This window comes from Rhinopithecus roxellana, chromosome 17 (genome assembly GCF_007565055.1).
Source record: "Rhinopithecus roxellana isolate Shanxi Qingling chromosome 17, ASM756505v1, whole genome shotgun sequence".
Lineage (NCBI taxonomy): Eukaryota > Metazoa > Chordata > Mammalia > Primates > Cercopithecidae > Rhinopithecus > Rhinopithecus roxellana.
Genome location: NC_044565.1, coordinates 63,319,734 through 63,339,463, shown reverse-complemented (window position 1 = coordinate 63,339,463; position 19,730 = coordinate 63,319,734). Strand labels below are relative to the sequence as shown.

The 19,730-nt window shown below is 43.2% G+C and overlaps 1 protein-coding gene and 1 non-coding gene across 4 annotated transcripts; one reads left to right on the top strand and one right to left on the bottom strand.

Moving 5' to 3' along the window:
* Positions 1 to 294: 294 nt before the first annotated feature.
* WDCP (WD repeat and coiled coil containing) lies at positions 295 to 18,402 on the bottom strand. Of its 3 annotated transcripts, XM_010358485.2 has the most exons (4): positions 18,296 to 18,402; positions 9,307 to 11,142; positions 4,409 to 4,526; positions 299 to 2,115 (listed from the first exon to the last, which is right to left on the bottom strand). In XM_010358485.2, exons 2-4 carry the CDS (start codon positions 11,122 to 11,124, stop codon positions 1,886 to 1,888), a joined length of 2,166 nt encoding a protein of 721 aa, XP_010356787.1. In that variant the 5' UTR covers positions 11,125 to 11,142; positions 18,296 to 18,402; the 3' UTR covers positions 299 to 1,885. The 3 variants fall into 3 exon arrangements, with proteins under 3 accessions (XP_010356788.1, XP_010356787.1, XP_030776573.1); XM_010358486.2 differs by lacking the exon at positions 4,409 to 4,526 and having other exon boundaries at positions 295 to 2,115; XM_030920713.1 differs by lacking the exon at positions 299 to 2,115 and having other exon boundaries at positions 4,441 to 4,526; positions 9,257 to 11,142.
* LOC115894392 lies at positions 16,519 to 16,622 on the top strand. The gene has a single exon (XR_004054521.1). It is a non-coding gene; the product is annotated as a U6 spliceosomal RNA (small nuclear RNA).
* Positions 18,403 to 19,730: the final 1,328 nt, after the last annotated feature.

Here is a 19,730-nt window from a genome sequence, read left to right as displayed (position 1 = left end):
ACATTAAACAATACTTTGAAGAATTTAGCTCTTCTCTCCCTGCCTTCAAAGCCAGCAAATATGGGATCATTTTCTATTGTTCCAGTGACTGCAATAATAGCAGAGGCCAAGGAAACATCTCTTGTATGAGAGTTGTCATGGAATCAGATTTGTTGTAAAGAATCATTTATATTCTGGACTGTCCACCCGAAGAAGGAATACAGACAACATATGCATATATAACTTCAAGATTATTGCCGGTTCCTCTGTAGCAGCAATAATCACAAAGAAAATACTACCAAAACATCCAAAACAGCCACAATAACCATTAGTGATTTTATTGAAGACTTATTCACAGTATTTTGACCTGAGAAATGGTGATTGTAACATACCCTTTTAGGCGCCTACATTATCTTAGTTAACAGTCCTGTAGTCCCCTCTTAGGCTTCAAGATAATTGTGATTTCATTACACCCCAGATACTTCCAAGTGGAGGCCCCAGACTGTTCTCAGTTACCGCTCTCCCACAGCTGATTACAGACATTGCCTCTGCTTCCATTACCCCAGCAGCTGTCTAGTGCACTTGAACCACAAAATAGGCCCCCACTTCTTTCCTAACCCAGCTCCATCTTGGTAAACTGTAACAGACAGACAGGAGTCCCCAAGGGCACAAAATAAGTTTCTTTCCAGATGATTTTAAAGGAAGGGGGAAAAAGGAAGTGTATATGCTAATGGAGCTTCTACGGCTGAAACAATTTATCTGCAGATGCCTAGCCACACACTGATCAATTTGTCATGCTGCCGTGACTGAAATCTGTGATTCCATCTGAAGGCAGTGAGAAGTACTGTGTCCATCTGAAGGGGGTCAGGGCTCTTACCTGACTAAGCTGATACTTTAGCCCGTAAGTGAAACAAAATGGCACTTTTTAAAACTACCTCAGATTCAGTCAAATTTCCAACATCCTGAAATACTTTCTCTCCCAGATTCTCTGCTGGTCTCTAAGATTTGAAAGGAGAGAAAATAAAAATATCAAATTAAAGTGACAAGTTAACTAAGGGAGCTGACTACTGGGAGAAAAACAGAAAACTTGTATGATCCCAAAACTGGATTAAAAAAAAAAAAAAAGGTATTTCAGGGACACTCATGAGTGGCCACAGCACAAGATCCTGCAGTAGGACTCGCCTGGGCTCGATAGTGTGCTAGCAGCACCGGCACAATCTCAGTGGAGCCCAGAGGGGACAAATTCCCTTGAAATTTCATTCAAAATTTTCCCAGGGTCAGTTTTGAAGAGTACCTGGACCTTTGTCAGCCAGAATTTGTTAAGGAAGCAAGAGTGTTAGGTTTAAATTCTGGGAGGTCCAGGCAACATCAGAGCCACTTCCTGTTCCTGGGAGCAGAAGCCAGTGGGTTTCTGGTCCTCCTTTGAGCTCTGCTAATTCTTGCTGGTTTGAGGTTAATATGCTAGAGCACATGCCCCCCAGCAGACTCCTCACCCTCCTCTTGAAGCTCAGAAAAAGACCTATAACAATGCCGAGGTATCTTTGAAGTGCTCCTAAGACAGCTTCAACGCAGCTTTGGACAAGGGTCACAAAGCCTCAGAGAAACCATAAAACAATCCATATGACACCATAATATTGTTTTGTTCTGGGAATTCTGCCCTTAGTCAAAACCACACAGTCATGAATACATAAACACCACTTTCGGAGCCATCGAATAAAGACTGAGCTCTGCTACACAGCAATGAGCCTCAGCCCAGGGGAAACGGGGGGAAACCAGGGGAGTCAACCATGGCAAGTGCTTCGCCCGAGTGCAGTGCAAGTCTCATTGGTGAGTGTCCACAGTGGCAAGCAGGCCTTGTTTGTAATGGTCTCATCTGAAGAGCTACACAGCAAGGACACTGCAGATATCAGGCCATGCCATCTACATGGTTAGAACAGCCACTGGTATCTAAACTGGGGGCAGCAAGGCCTGTAAAGACTTTAAGAGAAGAAACAGAATCTGGACTGTGAGAAAAAGAGTCTCTGAAGACATCTGACCTGGACAGGCTGCCATCTCTTATGATTATTTCCTGTGTGGCTGTGAAGGTTAACGGGATAAAGCCCTCATTGTCAGCAGTGAGAAGAATCCAGTGGGAATCTGCAAATAAAAATACATACATAGGCAATTTAGTATATATTATTCTTTTTTTTTTTGAGACGGAGTCCTGCTCTGTCGCCCAGGCTGGAGTGCAGTGGCCGGATCTCAGCTCACTGTAACCTCCACCTCCCAGGTTTACGCCATTCTCCTGCCTCAGCCTCCCGAGCAGCTGGGACCACAGGCGCCCGCCACCTCGCCCGGCTAGTTTTTTGTATTTTTTAGTAGAGACGGGGTTTCACCATGTTAGCCAGGATGGTCTTGATCTCCTGACCACGCGATCCGCCCGTCTCGGCCTCCCAAAGTGCTGGGATTACAGGCTTGAGCCACCGCGCCCAGCCTGTAGTCATATGTTTCATCATAATAATAATATATACTACAAGCCTGTAATCCCAGCACTTTGGGAGGCCGAGACAGGCAGATCATGAGGTCAGGAGATGGAGACCATCCTGGCTAACACGGTGAAACCCCCTCTCTACTAAAAAATACAAAAAAAACTAGCCGGGCGAGGTGGCGGGCGCCTGTAGTCCCAGCTACTCGGGAGGCTGAGGCAGGAGAATGGCGTAAACCTGGGAGGCGGAGCTTGCAGTGAGCTGAGATTCGGCCACTGCACTCCAGCCTGGGCAACAGAGCAAGACTCCGTCTCAAAAAGAAAAAAAAAGAAACATATGACTACAATTTTTTTTTTTTCTGAGTGAAGGAATACAGTAGTTGATAATTTCAACTCAATCCTTATCAGATGTTACAGAGAATGGGGTATTAGGAAGACTGGGCATTACTTAGGGTCATGTAGGGGAAAAAGGGGAAAAAATGAAATGATACTTGATGTTCAATATGGCGGCTACTGTTACAAGAATGAGGCATAAGAAAACAACCATGCACCACATCTGATGAATCTGGTATGACTCAGTCCCTTGCCACTTAGGAGTATCCTTTGAACATCCATGTTTACTCCATGTTAGAATGACAATTCTTCAAAGAAATATTCTGTAGGGTGGGTGTGGTGGCTTACGCCTATAATCCACCGCTTTGGGAGGCCAAGGTGGGCAGATCTTGAGGTCAGGAGATCAAGACCATCCTGGCTAACATGGTGAAACCCCGTCTCTAACAAAAATACAAAAAATTAGCCAGGCGTGATGGCACACACCTGTAGTCCCAGCTACTCGGGAGACTGAGGCAGGAGAACCACTTGAAACCAGGAGGCAGAGGTTGCAGTGAGCCAAGACCATGCCACTGCACTCCAGCCTGGGTGACAGAGCGAGACTCGGTCTCAAAAAAAAAAAAAAAAAAGAAAGAAATATTCTGCAATGCTGCTATGATCATTACATTTTAGTGCAATATAAATAAATGAGGCTTTCTATTACTTTCTTGCAATTGTTATATACTGCTTTGTAACTCTTTTCTAATTTTTTCATATGTACATTTAACTTTTCCAGCTGGGCTGTAAGTTCCCTAAGGACAGGGTGTATATTTTCCATATGTTTTGGCACCTATACTAGGCCTGGGTATATAGTAGGCAATTAATAACACTTAAGGCTGGGTGTGGTGGCTTATGCCTGTAATCATAGCACTTTGGGAGGCCAAAGTGGGAGGATTACTTGAGGTCAGGAGTTCAAGACCAGCCTGGGCAACAGAGTGAGATTCCATTATCTACAAAAAAAATTTTTTTTTAACTTGGCTGAGGCCGGGTGCAGTGGCTCATGTCTGTAATCTCAGCATTTTGGGAGGCCAAGGGGGGCGGATTGCCTTAGCTCAGGAGTTAGAAACCAGCCTGCGCAACACGGTGAAACCCCGTCTCTACTAAAATACAAAAAATTAGCCAGGTGTGACGGCGTGTGCCTGTAGTCCCAGCTACTCAGGAGGCTGAGACAGGAGAACTGCCTGAACCAGGGAGGCGGAGGTTGCAGTGAGCTGAGACTGCGCCACTGCACTCCAGCCTGGGTGACAGAGCAAGACTACATCTCCAAAAAAAAGTAAAAAATAAAAAAAAACTTGGCTGGGCATGGTGGTGAACACCTATAGTTCTCGCTAGGTAGGAGTCTCAGATGGGAGGATTGCTTGAGATCAGGAGTTCAAGGCTGCAGTGAGCTATGATCACACCACGGCACTGTGGCCTGGGCAACACAGCAAGACCCCATCTCAATAATAATAATAATAATAATAGTAATAAATTACTTGTTAACCATCTAGAATTACTGCATGGTTGGTACCCCTCATTTTCATTACTGGCGTAGTTAAAATAGATGGTGGGGGAGGCAAGGATGTTAGGTAGGGTCAATTTCTGAACATGACCTACCATGCAGCATTTCAATGAGAGAAAGGCCAAAAGTCTGCTGAACTGTACTGAGCCTTAGTTTACCATCACAGAGAAGCACCGCTCTTTTTTCAACAACAGGACCTAGATAATAAGGTTTCTGCAAATAAAAAATAAAAGTTGTTAAACTGATTGCAGAAATAATGGAGTTAACATTTTTTGAAAAAGGAATGTGTAAATACTTTTCAAAAAAAACTTATCTATTACCACTAATCAACTGGACTTCAGTTTTAATGAGCTCTTTGCTGCATTATTTAATACAACTAAAAAAATCCAAACAAAACAGCCTTAATTTATTTTTCCTTTTGTTCTACTCTTTCCTCAGGGTTCTTCATCATTAGGAACTGGCTCTCCTAGAATGCAACTAATAACACTAAAAGGAGGATGGACAGCACCCTGAGAGACACAATCTGACGGTGAGAACAGCTGCTTGGCTGTTTCAGATATAGCTTAGACACTTCATGGTTTACTAGGGAAAAAAATGCTGAGTGTCCTAAGTGGTAGAGTAGCAGAGGATTTACATAAAATAAACAAACCGTGGTCAAAATTCATACAGCTTAGAAAAAGCACTAATAAAAATAAATGATTTGTAACTTGTAAAGTCATTAAACACTGGCTGGGCACAGTGGCTCACCCCCTACTCCCAAAAGTTTGGGAGGGTAAGATGGACAGATGACTTGGGCCCAGGAGTTCAAGACCAGTCAGGGCAACATGGCAAAACCATGTCTTTACAAAAAATAAAAAAGTTAGCCAGGCGTGGTGGCACACGCTTGTAGTCCCAGCTACTCGGGAGGCTGAGGTAGGAGACTCACCAGAACCCAGGAGGCAGAGGTTGCAGTGAGCTGAGAAGGCGCCACTGTACTCCAGGCTGGGTGACAGAGACAGACTCCATCTCAAAAAAAAAAAATAAATAAATAAATAAAAATAAAGGGCCGGGCGCGGTGGCTCAAGCCTGTAATCCCAGCACTTTGGGAGGCCGAGACGGGCGGATCACGAGGTCAGGAGTTCAAGACCATCCTGGCTAACACGGTGAAACCCCGTCTCTACTAAAAATACAAAAAAAACTAGCCGGGCGAGGTGGCGGGCGCCTATAGTCCCAGCTACTCGGGAGGCTGAGGCAGGAGAATGGCGTAAACCCGGGAGGCGGAGCTTGCAGTGAGCTGAGATCCGGCCACTGCACTCCAGCCCCGGCGACAGAGCGAGACTCCCCCTCAAAAAAAAAAAAAAAAAAAAAAAAAAAAAAGGACAGTTGTATAAGTTATATGTCTAATTTATTTTGTTGTTAAGCACTTTGGGAGACCAAAGGATATGGATTGCTTGAGCCCAGGTGTTGGAGAGCAGCCTGGGCAACATGGCAAGACCCCATCTTGTAAAAAGAAAATAAATTATACGTCATTGTGGTAGGATGAACCATTCCAAGAATATGTCCACTAATTTTTTTTTTAATTATTATTATTATACTTTAAGTTCTAGGGTACATGTGCACAACGTGCAGGTTTGTTACATATGTATACCTGTGCCATGTTGGTGTGCTGCACCCCACTAATATTTTTAAATGAAGTCACAGGAATAAACTGTAAAAGTCAAAAACAACGAATCGTTTATTTCACCTCTTATGAAATGTAACTTTTGAAATTACAGGGGAAACTATTTCTTGCTTTTGATTATTTTGTTTTTTTAACTTTTACTTTTCTCATTACAAAAGGAAGATATGATCAATTTTTTAGAAGTATAATAGGGCCAGGTGTGGTGGCTCATGCCTAATCCCAGCACTTTGGGAGGCCAAAGCCAGTGGATCGCTTGAGGTCAGGAGTTTGAGACCAGCCTGGCCAACATGGTGAAACCTCGTCTCTACTATAAATACAAAAATTAGCTGGGCGTAGAGGTGCACACCTGTAATCCCAGCTACCTGGGTGGCTGAGGCACGAGAATCGCTTGAACCCAGGAGGCGGATGTTGCAGTGAGCCAAGATCGCGCCACTGCACTCCAGCCTGGGTGACAAAGGGAGGCTGTATCTAAAAATAAATAAAATAAAATAAAAGTATAACAGAAAAATATAATGCAGACAGTAAAGTCCCCACAATTCTATCCTCCAGAGATAACTACTGACAACAGCTTAGTTGGATTACATCACTATAAACTAAAAAACTGAGGAATTGAAAGGGCAAGAAAACTTTTTTTCTTTTTTTTTTTTGAGACAGAGCCTTGCTCTGTTTCCCAGGCTGGAGTGCAGTGGCATGATTATAGCTCACTGCAGCCTCAACCTCCTCAGCTTAGGTGATCCTCACACCTCAGCCTCCCAAGAAACTGGGAATATGGGTGGGTGCCATCATGGCTGGCTAATTTTTTTATTTTTTGGAAGAGACGGGGTTTTGCCATGCTGCCCAGGCGGGTCTCGAACTCCTGGACTCAAGCGATCTACCCATCTTGACCTCCCAAAGTTCTGGGGTTACAGGTTGAAGCCACCATGCCTGACCAAACATGGTTGTTTTAACCTTAGTTTTTAAAAATATAAAATTTTACATTTATAAATGTTTTAAATACGAAAGATGTATTATTGTTTGCAAGTAACATAGCCTATTTAAAGAAAAATTTTAAAACAATATATTTTTAAAATAAATTTAAAGTTTTTTATTAGATACAGAAAAAATATGGCAATATTTACATCTAACATCTAATATCTAACTATATCTGTGATTTTCTCTAAAGGTTGGATTATGGAAAATTTTTACTTTCTGTAATGGTTAAATTTTTTTCTTCAACAAGTATATATTACTTTTGTAATTAGGAAAAAAAATACTATGCAGCTGTGGAAAAAAAGATGAAAAAAGAGCTCTATGTGCTCATATGAAGAGCTCTCTAGGACATACTATTGAATGGAAAATGAAAAGGTGTATATAGGAAATAAAAATACATAACTAAAGTCTCCTAGTATCCGCATAAAGAAATAAAAATAAAAATGGTTACCTAAAGCAGGAAAGGAGAACAGGCTGAAGACACATGGGGTAGGAGTAAGAGTTCTTAGTATACAGTTTTTATTAAAATACAGTTTTGCTTTTTAAACCAAATAAATGAATTACCTATAAAAAAAAGAAGAAAAATTAAAAAAAATTCTTTAAAAAGTCATAGTAGGAAAGAAATCCAAACCAGTCATCACATTTATAAATAAAATAATTTTTTAAAAAATCAAAAGTATGCTGGGTGCAGTGGCTCACACCTATAATCCCAGCGCTTTGGGAGGCTGAGGCAGGAGGACTGCTTGAGCCCAGGGCTTCCAAACCAGCCTGGGCAACATAGCAAGACCTTGTCTCTATAGTTTAAAAAAAAAAAAAGTAAAAAAAAGTTTTTTAATTAAAAAAAAGTAAAACTCTATTACTGAAAACTTCATGTAGTTAATGTGGCAAAAATCCTCTTCAAAAAAATGTAGGGTTGGGGCCACATGCAGTGGCACACACCTGTAATCCCAGCACTTTTGGAGGCTGAGGCAAGACGATCACTTGAGCCCAGGAGGTCACGATCAGCCTAGACAACATAGCAAGATCCTGCCTCTGCTTAAAAAAAAAAAAAAATTAGCCAACTGTGGTGGCATGTGCCTGTGGTCTCAACTGCTCAAGAGGCTGAAGCAGGGGGATCACTGATCAGATTGGTGACATATGAGGAAAAGGACAGCCTTATACATAGCTGATGGGCGTGTGATGATGCATTGTTAAGTAAAAATCTTTGACAGGCAATCTGGCAACTCTATTAAAAGTAGAAACACATATACTCTTCAAATTTGCATTTCTACTTCTGGGAACAAATCCAACAGAAATAAAGGTACTAACACGAATGGATACATATAAGAGTACTACTGCAGCATTATTTGGAGTAGCTAAAAACTAAAAACAAAGTGAATGTCAATCAACAAGGGAATGGCTAAATAAAGAGCATACTCTCAGTAAGAAGTGAAGAGTGCATATCACCCCATTTTTGTAAAAACAATGACTCTCACATACCTATATATCTATGTACACAAAGACCTGTGTTAGATCATATAAGCATGAAGAAAGTCACGAAAGGATCATGTTAAGCTGCTGGTTACAGCAGATTAAGGGGACGATGGGGCAAGGCCATACTTTATATAGAAGGAAAGTGTCCATGATAAAAACATGTATAATATGATCCCATTTGTATAATGTTTGGATATGTATGCATAAAGAAATGCATCAAAACATTTTAAATGAACATAACCTTTTCCTTTTTTTTTTTTTTTTGAGATGGAGTCTCTGTTGCCCAGGATGGAGTGCAGTGGCACAGTCTCAGCTCACTGAAACCTCTCCCTCCCGGGCTCAAGTGATTCTCCTGCCTCAGCCTCCCAAGTAGCTGGGATTACAGGCCTCCATCATCATGCCCGGCTACTTTTTATATTTTTATTAGAGACAGGGTTTCACCACATTGGTCAGGCTGGTTTCGAACTCCTGACCTCAGGCGATCCACTTACCTCGGCTTCCCAAAGTGCTGGGATTACAGGGGTGAGTCATGGCACCCAGCAACATAACCTTTTTTATAAGTGGAGGAGTATCTCTATTATATAAGGAAAAGGTTGTCACAATGAATTAACATGATTAATTTTTTTTCGAAATATAAAGAATTATTGCAGACATTTATTTTTCCACACCATGCACCTGGTAAAATCATGATGTAGACTGATATGTGTGCCTATTTGGTTGGCAAGCTAAAAACCAACCAACCTGCAAAGGTGTACCAACTTGCCTGTAACAACATGCCCAGCTTAGTGAAGTTCAGTTAGAGCACCATCTTCCTCATCAATATGTTTCTTGCGGTACTCACCGGCTGCAGGAGCTTTATGTATAGTGGTAGTTCCTCAAAGGAGAATTTACCTGGTAAATGATGTGAACGTAAGGAAGATCTTGAGAGAGTGGATACACTGAAGAGGATTTCCTCCCATTATGCAGACAGTTTGTGAGTTCAGAAAGACACCGCTGCATTTCAACCAGGTTCCTAGATAAAATTTCCACTTCCTTAGACAGCTTGTAAGTTTCCTTTTCACTTTGTAAGTTCTTTTTTTGAGGCAAATGAGGAGGCTCCAGTGTGCTGGTGTGGTCTGGTGTGCTGCTGTGTCTGGGCAGCGATGCTGGCTGGGTAATAGGCTCAGCATCTAGGGCTATGAAGTCATCACAGATACTAGACAGAGGACTCTGGATTTCTTTAATAAGTGTTCTTCCAGGCCTTCCATTCTGACTACTGGTATTAGCTGTCAGCAACAGCCCTTTGTTTTGGTGGCAAAAATCTGGGGAAAGACTTTCAATTAACTTTTTTCTATTTGCTTTATTTAATGGAGCACTGAAAGTAGAGTAGTTAGTATGGCTTTCATTTGATGTTATTGAAGGTTCTTCTTCCAACATTACTTCTCTAACAATCAAGCTAATCGCATACTGATCAGACTTTGAAGAAGGAAGAAACGTTGTATCAGTGAGTTTTTGTTTTCCTACCAAAATTAGTAATAGTTTGTCTGTCAAGAAACATATCCCTTTTGGTCTTTCAGTGTTCTCTAATCGAATTTGCTGGATGTTTGGGACTGAAGATGGAATGAGAGAGTAGATCAAAATTATATTACAAGTGTTGGAAGCCACTGCCACTACATGTGCTTTAAGATTAAATGCTATCAGATCAGGAACCAGAATGCCTGGAATAGTGACTTTTCTTGTCATGGTAACTGCTTTCTTAAAAGTCACAAGGACCAAATGTGAAGAATCTTGGCCAGTTCCTGTCAAGTAGTCCTTTTTTCTTAGACAAATAAGAGAATTACCCTCAGACTTATGTTGACTGAAATGTATGTGAGTTAGATCCAGAGGTTCTAAATAGGAAGAAGAAACTGATACTTCAGAATCTGTTTCAGAATCAGTTGCCTCTTTATCAATAGAGGGTACTTCACCAATAACTGGTAAAGCATATGGAGTCGTGTCTTTACTGTTGGGTGGGACATTAAAGGTTTCAGATGCATTTAAGCCACAGATCTTATCCAGTGGAAGCTCAGTGGCTATAGCAACCTGTGAGTCCACAGTTGCCGTGATGGAGCAGACGTGGCTGTCCACATCAAACACCAGGCAGGAGGAGCACCTGTGAAGAGTCTTCTGAGCACTGTCCCAAATATAAGAATGCAGGCTGCTGCCTACTGCCACCACCAGCCTCAGGCCATCCTGGGTCCAACATGCACAGTGAATGCGGCCCTGGGTGTTGATATCTGCCTTTACCTGGGAATTGTCAGAGTGCACATTAGGGAAAATGGAGACACCCTGAGCAGTCAACATAGTCAGAATAGCACATTTTGGGTGCCACACACAGCCCTGGGGAAGGATAGGTAGTGATCCTCTAATCTCACAAGTCTGAGACGTCAGCCATCTGCTTGACTCCATAGGGCTGGGACACAGCTGCCATACAGTGACACGCTTCTCATGCTGGACTGCGAGTAGAACAGGTGTGTCATCTGCAACAGGTGGGGCCCAGGACAACCCACAGACACATTCAAATTGCCCAATGACTTTGGAGTCCCCAAACTTGACCTCTCCATTGTGAAGCTGTAAATCAGTTAGGACAACTTGATTCCCATCAGTCCAGGCAAGGCCATGGATCGGGTGCACTGCTTGATGCAACGCGTTCAGTCCAGTCCTGAGTAGTTTTCCTTTTCCCAGCTCCATCCTTTTGATAAAGGTTACCTGAAATGATTAAGAAGGAAAGTTACACCACAAGAAATCTAGACAAATCTAGAATGCAGGACATTTTATAAGACAACTGGCTTAGCCCCTTCTCAGGTTAATAATGTGGAGAGACAAAAGGACAGGGGAGTATTGTAAATTAAGAGACTACTGAGGTATAACAGGCGAATGCAATGTATATACTTTGGATCTTGAAGAAACAAAATCTTCTACCTAATGAAGACTTTCAGAACTGGGGAAATCTGAGTATGGAATGGATATCAGAAAATATTGTAGAGTTATTAATTTTCTTAAGTCTGAACATGATATTGTGGTTATGCAAGACAAGGTCCTTATTAAAATATACATGTTGAAGTACTTGGGGTAAAATGTCATGATGCCTACAATGTGCTTTCAAATGGTTTGACAAAAAAAAAAAAAAAAAAAAAAAAAAACAAAAAACCCAAATTTTCTATAGACATACAGGAAGAAAACAAATATAGTAAAATGTTAATAATTGTTGAGTCTAGATTGAGGCTATGTTAGTATTTATGGTACTTTCAACTTTTAAGTTAGAAAACTTTCCAATTAAAAATTTGAGAAAAGTCTCCTCCATCATCTAATTCTATTCATCCTTTTACTGCCAAATCAATGAATAACTGATATGCACATCTCTGACTTTATTAGCAATTATTTCAAATCCTTCCAAAGTGGCTTTTATCTCTCCACTGAAATGACACTCAAAAATCACTGTTTCTACTTTATCATATTCAACAGCACTTAATAATTTTCAGAACATTTTCACATTCCCTATTGCATTTTATCTTACAACAATCCTTTACAATAATGTAAAGTAGGTTAGGCAAGTATTATCTTCATTTTTTCACCCTGAATGTTTTTCCCCCAGGCATCTGAATCACTAAAGAAGTACATGCTTAGGGCTGGGAGTGGCAGCTCACGCCTATAATCCCAGCACTTTGGGAAGCCGAGGCAGAAGGATCACCTGAGGTTGGGAGTTTGAGACCAGCCTGACCAACATGCAGAAACCCCGTCTCTACTAAAAATACAAAATTAGCCAGGTGTGGTGGTGCGTGCCCGTACTCCCAGCTACTCAGGAGGCTGAGGCAGGAGAATCGTTTGAACATGGGAGGCAGAGGCTGCAGGGAGCTGAGATCGTGCCATTGCACTCCAGCCTGGGCAACATCAGAGAAACTCCACCTCAAGAAAAAGAAAAAAAGAAAATAAAAAAAAGAGAGAAGTACATACTTAGGCTGGGCACGGTGGCTCACTCCTGTAATCCCAGCACTTTGGGAGGCCGAGGCAGGTGGATCACCTGAGGTCAGGAGTTTGAGACCAGCCTGGCCAACATGGTGTAACCCTGTCTCTATAATAATACAAAAACTGGCCGGGTGTGGTGGTGCATACCTGTAATCCCAGCAACTCGTGAGGCTGAGGCAGGAGAATTACTTGAACCCAGGAGGTGGAGGCTGCAGTGAGCCAAGATTGCCCCACTGCACTTTAGCCTGGGTGACAGGAGCAAAACTCTATCTCCAAAAAAAATGAAAAAACTGTTCCCTCCTACTCTGTGCTAGCCCCTCTTTAGCCCCTCCTCTCCCCCATTTCAAGGCCTTGATAAAAGCATCATTAACAATTTGGTGTGAAGCCTCTGAAAATGTTAAAGAAAGACACAAAGATATATAGGATTTTACATGTTATGGCTTTTCTTTTAAACAAAAAATGGGGTGGCCGCACATGGTGTTTCATGCCTGTAGTCCCAGCACTTTGGGAGGCCGAGACGGGCAGATCACCCGAGGTCTGGAGCTCGAGACCAGCCTGGTCAACATGGAGAAACTCCATCTCTACTATAAATACAAAAAATTGGCCTGGTGCGGTGGCTCATGCCTGTAATCCTAGAACTTTGGGAGGCCAAGGCGGGCAGATCACAAGGTCAGGAGATCGAGACCATCCTGGCTAAGATGGTGAAACCCCATCTCTACTAAAAATAAAAAAATTAGCCGGGCATGGTGGCGGGCACCTGTAGTCCCAGCTACTAGGGAGACTGAGGCAGGAGAATGGTGTGAACCTGGGAGGCGGAGCTTGCAGTGGGTGGAGATGGAGGCACTGCACTCCAACCTGGGTGACAGAGTGAGACTCTGTCTCAAAAAGAAAAAAAAAATTAGCTGGGCATGGTGGTGCATGCCTGTAAGCCAAGCTACTTGGGAGGCTGAGACAGGAGAATCACTTGAACCCGGGAGGCAGAGGTTGCAGTGAGCTGAGATCGTGCCATGGCACTCCAGCCTGGGCAACAAGAGTGAAACTCTGTCTCAAAAAAAAAAAAAAAAAAAAAAAAATTTAGTATTAAAAAAATTACTGGGCCAGGCGCAGTGGCTCAAGCCTGTAATCCCAGCACTTTGGGAGGCTGAGATGGGAGGATCATGAGGTCAGGAGATCAAGACCATCCTGGCTAACACAGTGAAACCCCGTCTCTACTAAAAAATACAAAAAACTAGCCAGGTGAGGTGGCGGGCGCCTGTAGTCCCAGATACTTGGGAGGCTGAGGCAGGAGAATGGCATAAACCGGGGAGGCAGAGCTTGCAGTGAGTGGAGATGGAGGCACTGCACCCCAGCCTGGGCGACAGAGCGAGACTCCACCTCAAAAAAAAAAAAAAAAATTACTGGGCCAGGTAGCTCATGTCTTTAATCCCAGCACTTCGGGAGGCAAAGGCGGGTGGATTACCTGAGGTGAGGAGTTCGAGACCAGCCTGGCCAACATGGCGAAACCTTGTTTCTATTAAAAATACAAAAAATTAGCCAGGAGTAATAGCACACTCCTGTAATCCCAGCTACTTGGGAGGCTGAGACACGAGAATTGCTTGAACCCGGGAGGCGGATGTTACAGTAAGCCAAGATGGCACCACTGCACTGTAGCCTGGGCGACAGAGTGGGACTCAAAACAAAACTAAACAAAATGACTATTGGCCAGGCACAGTGGCTCATGCCTGTAATCCCAACACTTTAGGAGGCCAAGGCAGAAAGATCACTTGAGCCCTGGAGTTTGAGACGAGAGACCAGCCTGGACAACACAGCAAGATACTGTCTCTACTTAAAACAAAACAAAACAAAACAAAAAACCCCACAACAATCTACAAACATATATAAAGTGATGTTTAACCTTATTAGTTATCAAAGAACTGTGTAAACTGGCAGTACTCATTTTTTTCACCACTCATTCTCTTCTAATATATTTAAAATGAATTCCATTCCAATCTCTTCTCCAAAACATCTCTCACCAGGCCACCAGTGCTTCCCTGTCACTGAATCTAAATGACATTTTTCAGCCTTGTTTTACTAAGTGTCAAAGGCAGAACTTGAGAAGTTGTCTTCAGACTCTAAATCCAAAGAAATGTATTCTCTACCAACCTGGTGATTTGCTTATCTGTAAATTATTTCTCATATCTCCTTGCCAGCTTTGTCCTTGTTCCTAGGATCTTTTACTTTTTTTTTTTTTTTAAAGGTCTATTATGCTTTTATATATAATGTCAGATTAAGTGGTTCTGCAGCAGCTTGCTAAATGGAGAAAAAAGTCCTGTCATTACTAACGAACAAAACTGTGATCTCTATCCCACTGGTCTTATGAAAGATAATAAATGTTTTCCCCCTAATATCTACTTATATACTTTTAAAAGACTTTTATTGATAAATAATGCATGATACACTTTCATGGGCAGAGAAAATTCCTAATGGGCCAATTACATCCAAGTCAATTTATATATTTTAGGATACCAAGTTCAGTCTAATGTCAATGAGGGTGTGTGTGGCCAGGGTAGCACAAGACAAGGATTTGGGAATAAAAGAAAAACAAACATGGGAATGTTTACTGAGGTTATTTTTTTGGGGGGCAGGGGCATGGAGTCTTGCTCCGTCACCCAGGCTGTAGTGCAGTGGCATGATCTAGGCTCACTGCAACTTCTACTTCCTGGGTTCAAGTGACTCTTGTACCTCAGCCTCCCAAGGAACTGGGATAGGCGCCCAACACCACGTCCAGCTAATTTTTATATTTTTAGTAGAGACAGGGTTTCATCATGTTGGCCAGGCTGAAACTCCTGACCTCAAGTGATCCTCCTGCCTTGGCCTCCCAAAGTGCTAGGATTACAGGTGTGAGCCACTGCACAGGCCAGTTTACTGAGGTTTTTAGAAGAATGAATTTTAATATTGTCATCTTCAGTAACAAGAAGAAATGTGGCACATTTTTCTCAAAAACGCAATAATTACAAAACTCTGCTCCATTCCTTTCTACTCCTGTGTTAGATCAGGTTCTGACTTCTCCCTTTTTATTAGGATAAAACAAGGAGAGGTTCCCTTGATACCAGTCTCTACTTTCCAAATGCGCCTGCATACTATGTGTTGTTGGGTAGAATTATCTTTAAAAAAAAAAAAAAGGCACAGCTGTGATCATTTTGCTCTTCTGCATAAACACCCTTGATGAATCCCCACATTTACAGTACATATAAAAAAGCCTCAAAATGTCTTAACAAGGCATTTAAAGTCTTATATTATCAGATATTGATATATCTTTCTAAGTTTATTCTCTGATCATAAAGGGCATACTGGGGAATTTGGAATCTTGGGGGAACCAGCATATATTCGAGTGACAATATGCAGAATGGACCTGAGAAGGAAGAAAGTTGACAAGTAATTTGAATGCCACAAAGTGAAAGTGAAGCAAGTTTGCAACTATTGCAGTAGAGAAAGAAGGTCATTATTCAGGTGATGCTTCTAAGGCAGATGGAACAGACAGTGATATCAGATAGAATATAAGCAGTGAGGAAGAAAAAAGAATTAAGGATAACACCCAGATTTTTAGCTTGAGAAACTGCTGAATCATTAACCAGAGCATGTTTCAAAGGCAAGGAAGGCAGGGCAGGCTGGGTGCGATGCCTCATGCCTATAATTTCAGCACTTTCGGAGGCTGAGGCAGGCGGATCACCTGAGGTCAGGAGTTTGAGACCAGCCTTGCCAACATGGTGAAACCCTGTCTCTACTAAAAATACAGTATTAGCTGGGCGTGATGGTACGTGCCTGTAGTTCCAGCTACTTGGGAGGCTGCAGCAGGAGAATTGCTTGAACCTAGGAGGCGGAGGTTGCAGTGAGCCAAGATTGCACCACTGCACTCCAGCCTGGGTGACAGAGCAAGACTCCATCTCAAAAAAAAAAAAAAAGAAAAAAAGAAAGAAAGAAAGAGAAAGGAAGGGCAGTGCAGCACAGTGGCCAACACTTGTAATCCCAGCACTTTGGGAGGCTGAGGTAGGAGTATCACTTGATGCCAGGATTTTAAGACCAGCCTAGGCAACACAGGGAGACTCCAAGTCTACAGAAAAATTTTAAAAAATGAGGTGGGTGCTCACTTTGGCAGCACATATACTAAAATTGAAATGATACAGAGAGTAGCATGGCCCCTGCACAGGGATGACTTGCAAATTTGTGAAGTGTTCCATAAAAAAGAAAAAGAAAAAAATAATAAAAATAAAAATAAAAATTAGCTGGGTGCAGTGTCACACACCTGCAGTCCTAGTTATTCTGGAGGCTGAGAGGATTTGAGCTCAGGAGTTCAAGGCTACAGTAAGCTATGATCACACCACTGCACTCCAGCTTGGGTGACAGAGTGAGACCCTGCTGGGGGAGGAGTGGGCGGCGGCAGTAGGGGAGGAACGTGTGTAGTATGTGACCAGTTGAAATTAACATGTGCTTCATGTAAGATGTCTACATGGTACCAATGTACCTTAGGCAGTCAGAGGTAAGGATCTGGAAATCGTTGACTCAGGGTTAATAATTAAAAGTCAAGGTGGTGGAGAACCTCACTGTTAAAGATCAGAGGGCCAGGAGGACCAAGGTTTAAATGACCTTCAGGCATTCCCCAACGCTACTGATTTTGCCTGAAACTAATTGTGTACCTATTGTTTCACAATCTCCAGATTGTAAGTTTTCTTTTTTTTTGAGACGGAGTCTGGCTGTGTCGCCCAGGCTGGAGTGCAGTGGCGCGATCTCGGCTCACTGCAAGCTCTGCCTCCCGGGTTCATGCCATTCTCCAGCCTCAGCCTCCGAGTAGCTGGGACTACAGGCGCCTGCCACCACGCCCGGCTAATTTTTTGTATTTTTAATAGAGATGGGGTTTCACCATGTTAGCCAAGATGGTCTCGATCTCCTGACCTCGTGATCCGCCCGCCTCGGCCTCCCAAAGTGCTGGGATTACAGGCTTGAGCCACTGCGCCCGGCCGAGTGTAAGTTTTCTGGAGAACATGAAATCAAGAACCCTGGGTGTTTTAGGAGGGAAAAGACCACTGTATTAGTTCAGGTCTCCGGAGAGGTGGTCAGAAAACCACGAGCTGGTGCTCAGTATATAACCATTTAATTGTGTTTTTCATCTTCTTTAAAGACAACTCATGATGAGAATCAAGAGATTCAGGTGAGCTGGCATTTCCAGCAGGTTTAAACAAAAGTATATCCCTCCCCCAACTTGTTTTCCAAGTTTATTGTATTTCCACTATAAAATGATTTCAAGTCCTTTACACTTATTTGAAAACAAAAATCATACACAGGAAAAAATTAAGAAGAGTTAACGAGAAAACATTCATCCAAAGAAAATTACTACATCCCTCTAGACTCTTCTATGCATAGTTTGACTATCAGACTTTTTCAGTCATACTGTGCAACTTTGTATCACGGTTTTTTCACTTAACATTATATATTAGCATTTCCCCATGTTATTTAAAAGTTTTACAAATTAGTTTTAGAGGCCACTTCACATACACTCAGTGAAGTGACATAATGTACTGGACTGCTCCTAGCTGTACCCAACTTTATCCCGCTATAAATAACGCCGGGACCGAGGTCTTAATGCTTAAAGCACTTCCTGACTTTGGATGACTTCCTTGGGACATATTCCCAGGAGTATTATTCACTAGTCACAGTCATATTCCCTCGTTTACACCCACCCCCAGCTCGGTCCTCATCCCGCGACCCCGCACATGCGGCCCGCCCCATTCTCCTCATCCTCTCTGCTCGCCTGAATCTCCTCCCTCCGGCCCCCCATCCCCCAAGAGCCAGTCCACTTCCCTCCCGACCCCCTACGGCCTCCCCACACCCGCCAGGCCCGGCAGCAGTGGAGACAAAATACCTTAGCTCTCACTGCCTCACAAAAACACCACTGTCCCTGTGGCCGCCCAACCTCACGCCGCCGCAGATAAGAAGCTCTGGTCAGCCACCGGAAGCACCGGCCCTCAGTCCTCTGATAGGTGGGCGGTGATATCTGTCCTCTGATAGGTGAGTGGTCCTCTGATGGGATAGGCAATCTCCTAGATGGCCCCGTCTATTGGTTTTTGAATGTGCACATTAGGAGAGGGTTCATCCCACTGGCCAATAAGCTCTGGCTCTACCGCGTGGATGGCTGGGAGTTGTAGTCCCCGTGAAACCACAGACTGCAAGCCCGCCACATTTTCCCTCCCTTAAGCACTTGAGCTCTTTCCCGACTTCTCCTGGGTTCTCTTGTCTAAGGAGTCCAGGAGCCCTAGGATCAACACGGCTTCTTAACCTTTAAAATCTGATAAAATCTGTCCAGGAAAATGTTCTTATCTGTACACAAAATATTGTGCATTCATCCGAAGTCGCTTCATGGGCCTGTCCCAGCTACAAATCCCTGTTCTACACCCACCCTAAGTGTGCCTGCTCTGGCCACAGCCTGTGGAGTTAGTGCATCCCTTAGGCTTCTTTAGACCAGCTACACGCTTGAAAGACTGGGCCACATCTCGGAGCAGCGCATGAGGAATTACAGGTCCTGACCTTCACAGTACAGTTGACCATCATCTTTCTTGAACAACACAGCCAGTCCACCTTCAGGGATGCAGCCAACCTCACCTGGGAGCTAAGCATCCGGGAGAGTGGGGATGGGAAAATAGAGGAAGAACACCCTTGGGGCTCATTCTGGGCCCGTTTGCCAGGCTTTTCTCCCCATGCCTATCTTCCAGTGCCACTTAGCAGAATCATACCTTCACATCAGTTTTTATGTTTTTCTTTTTCTTTTCTTTTCTTTTTTTTAAAAAATAACGATGGCATGCCTGTAATCCCAGCACTTTGGGAGGCGAGGCGGGCGGATAACCTGAGGTCTAGAGTTCGAGACCAGCCTGGCCAACATGGTGAAACCCTGTCTCTACTAAAAATTTAAAAATTAGCCGGACGCTGGTAGCTCATGCCTGTAATCCCAGCTACTTGGGAGGCTGAGGGACGAGAATCGCTTGAACCCGGGAAGCGGAGGTTGCAGTGAGTCAAGATTGTGCCACTGCACTCCAGCCTGGCGACAGAGTGAAGATTCTGTCTCAACAAAAAAAAAAAAAAAAAAAAGAGAGAGAGAGAGAGAGAGAGGGACGGGATCTTGCTATGTTACCCAGGCTGGTCTTGAACTCCTGGGCTCAAGCAGTCCTCCTGCCTCGGTCTCCCACAGTGTTGAGATTACAGGTGTGAGCCATTGTTCCAAAAATTGATATGCCCGGCCTCACATTAATTTTTGGAACAATGCAGGTAATAACGAGGGGGAAAAAAGTTTTAAAAGTCCCAAT

What these genes read in the sequence shown, in the direction of transcription:
- WDCP (XM_010358485.2), bottom strand. Translation starts at nt 11,124, where the DNA reads ATGGAGCTGGGAAAAGGAAAACTACTCAGGACTGGACTGAACGCGTTG. An exon ending in ACGTTCACATCATTTACCAG is followed by an intron (nt 4,527 to 9,306) that starts GTAAATTCTCCT and finishes TTTTATTTGCAG; the next exon opens with AAACCTTATTATCTAGGTCC. An exon ending in TCTCATTGAAATGCTGCATG is followed by an intron (nt 2,116 to 4,408) that starts GTAGGTCATGTT and finishes TTTTATTTGCAG; the next exon opens with ATTCCCACTGGATTCTTCTC.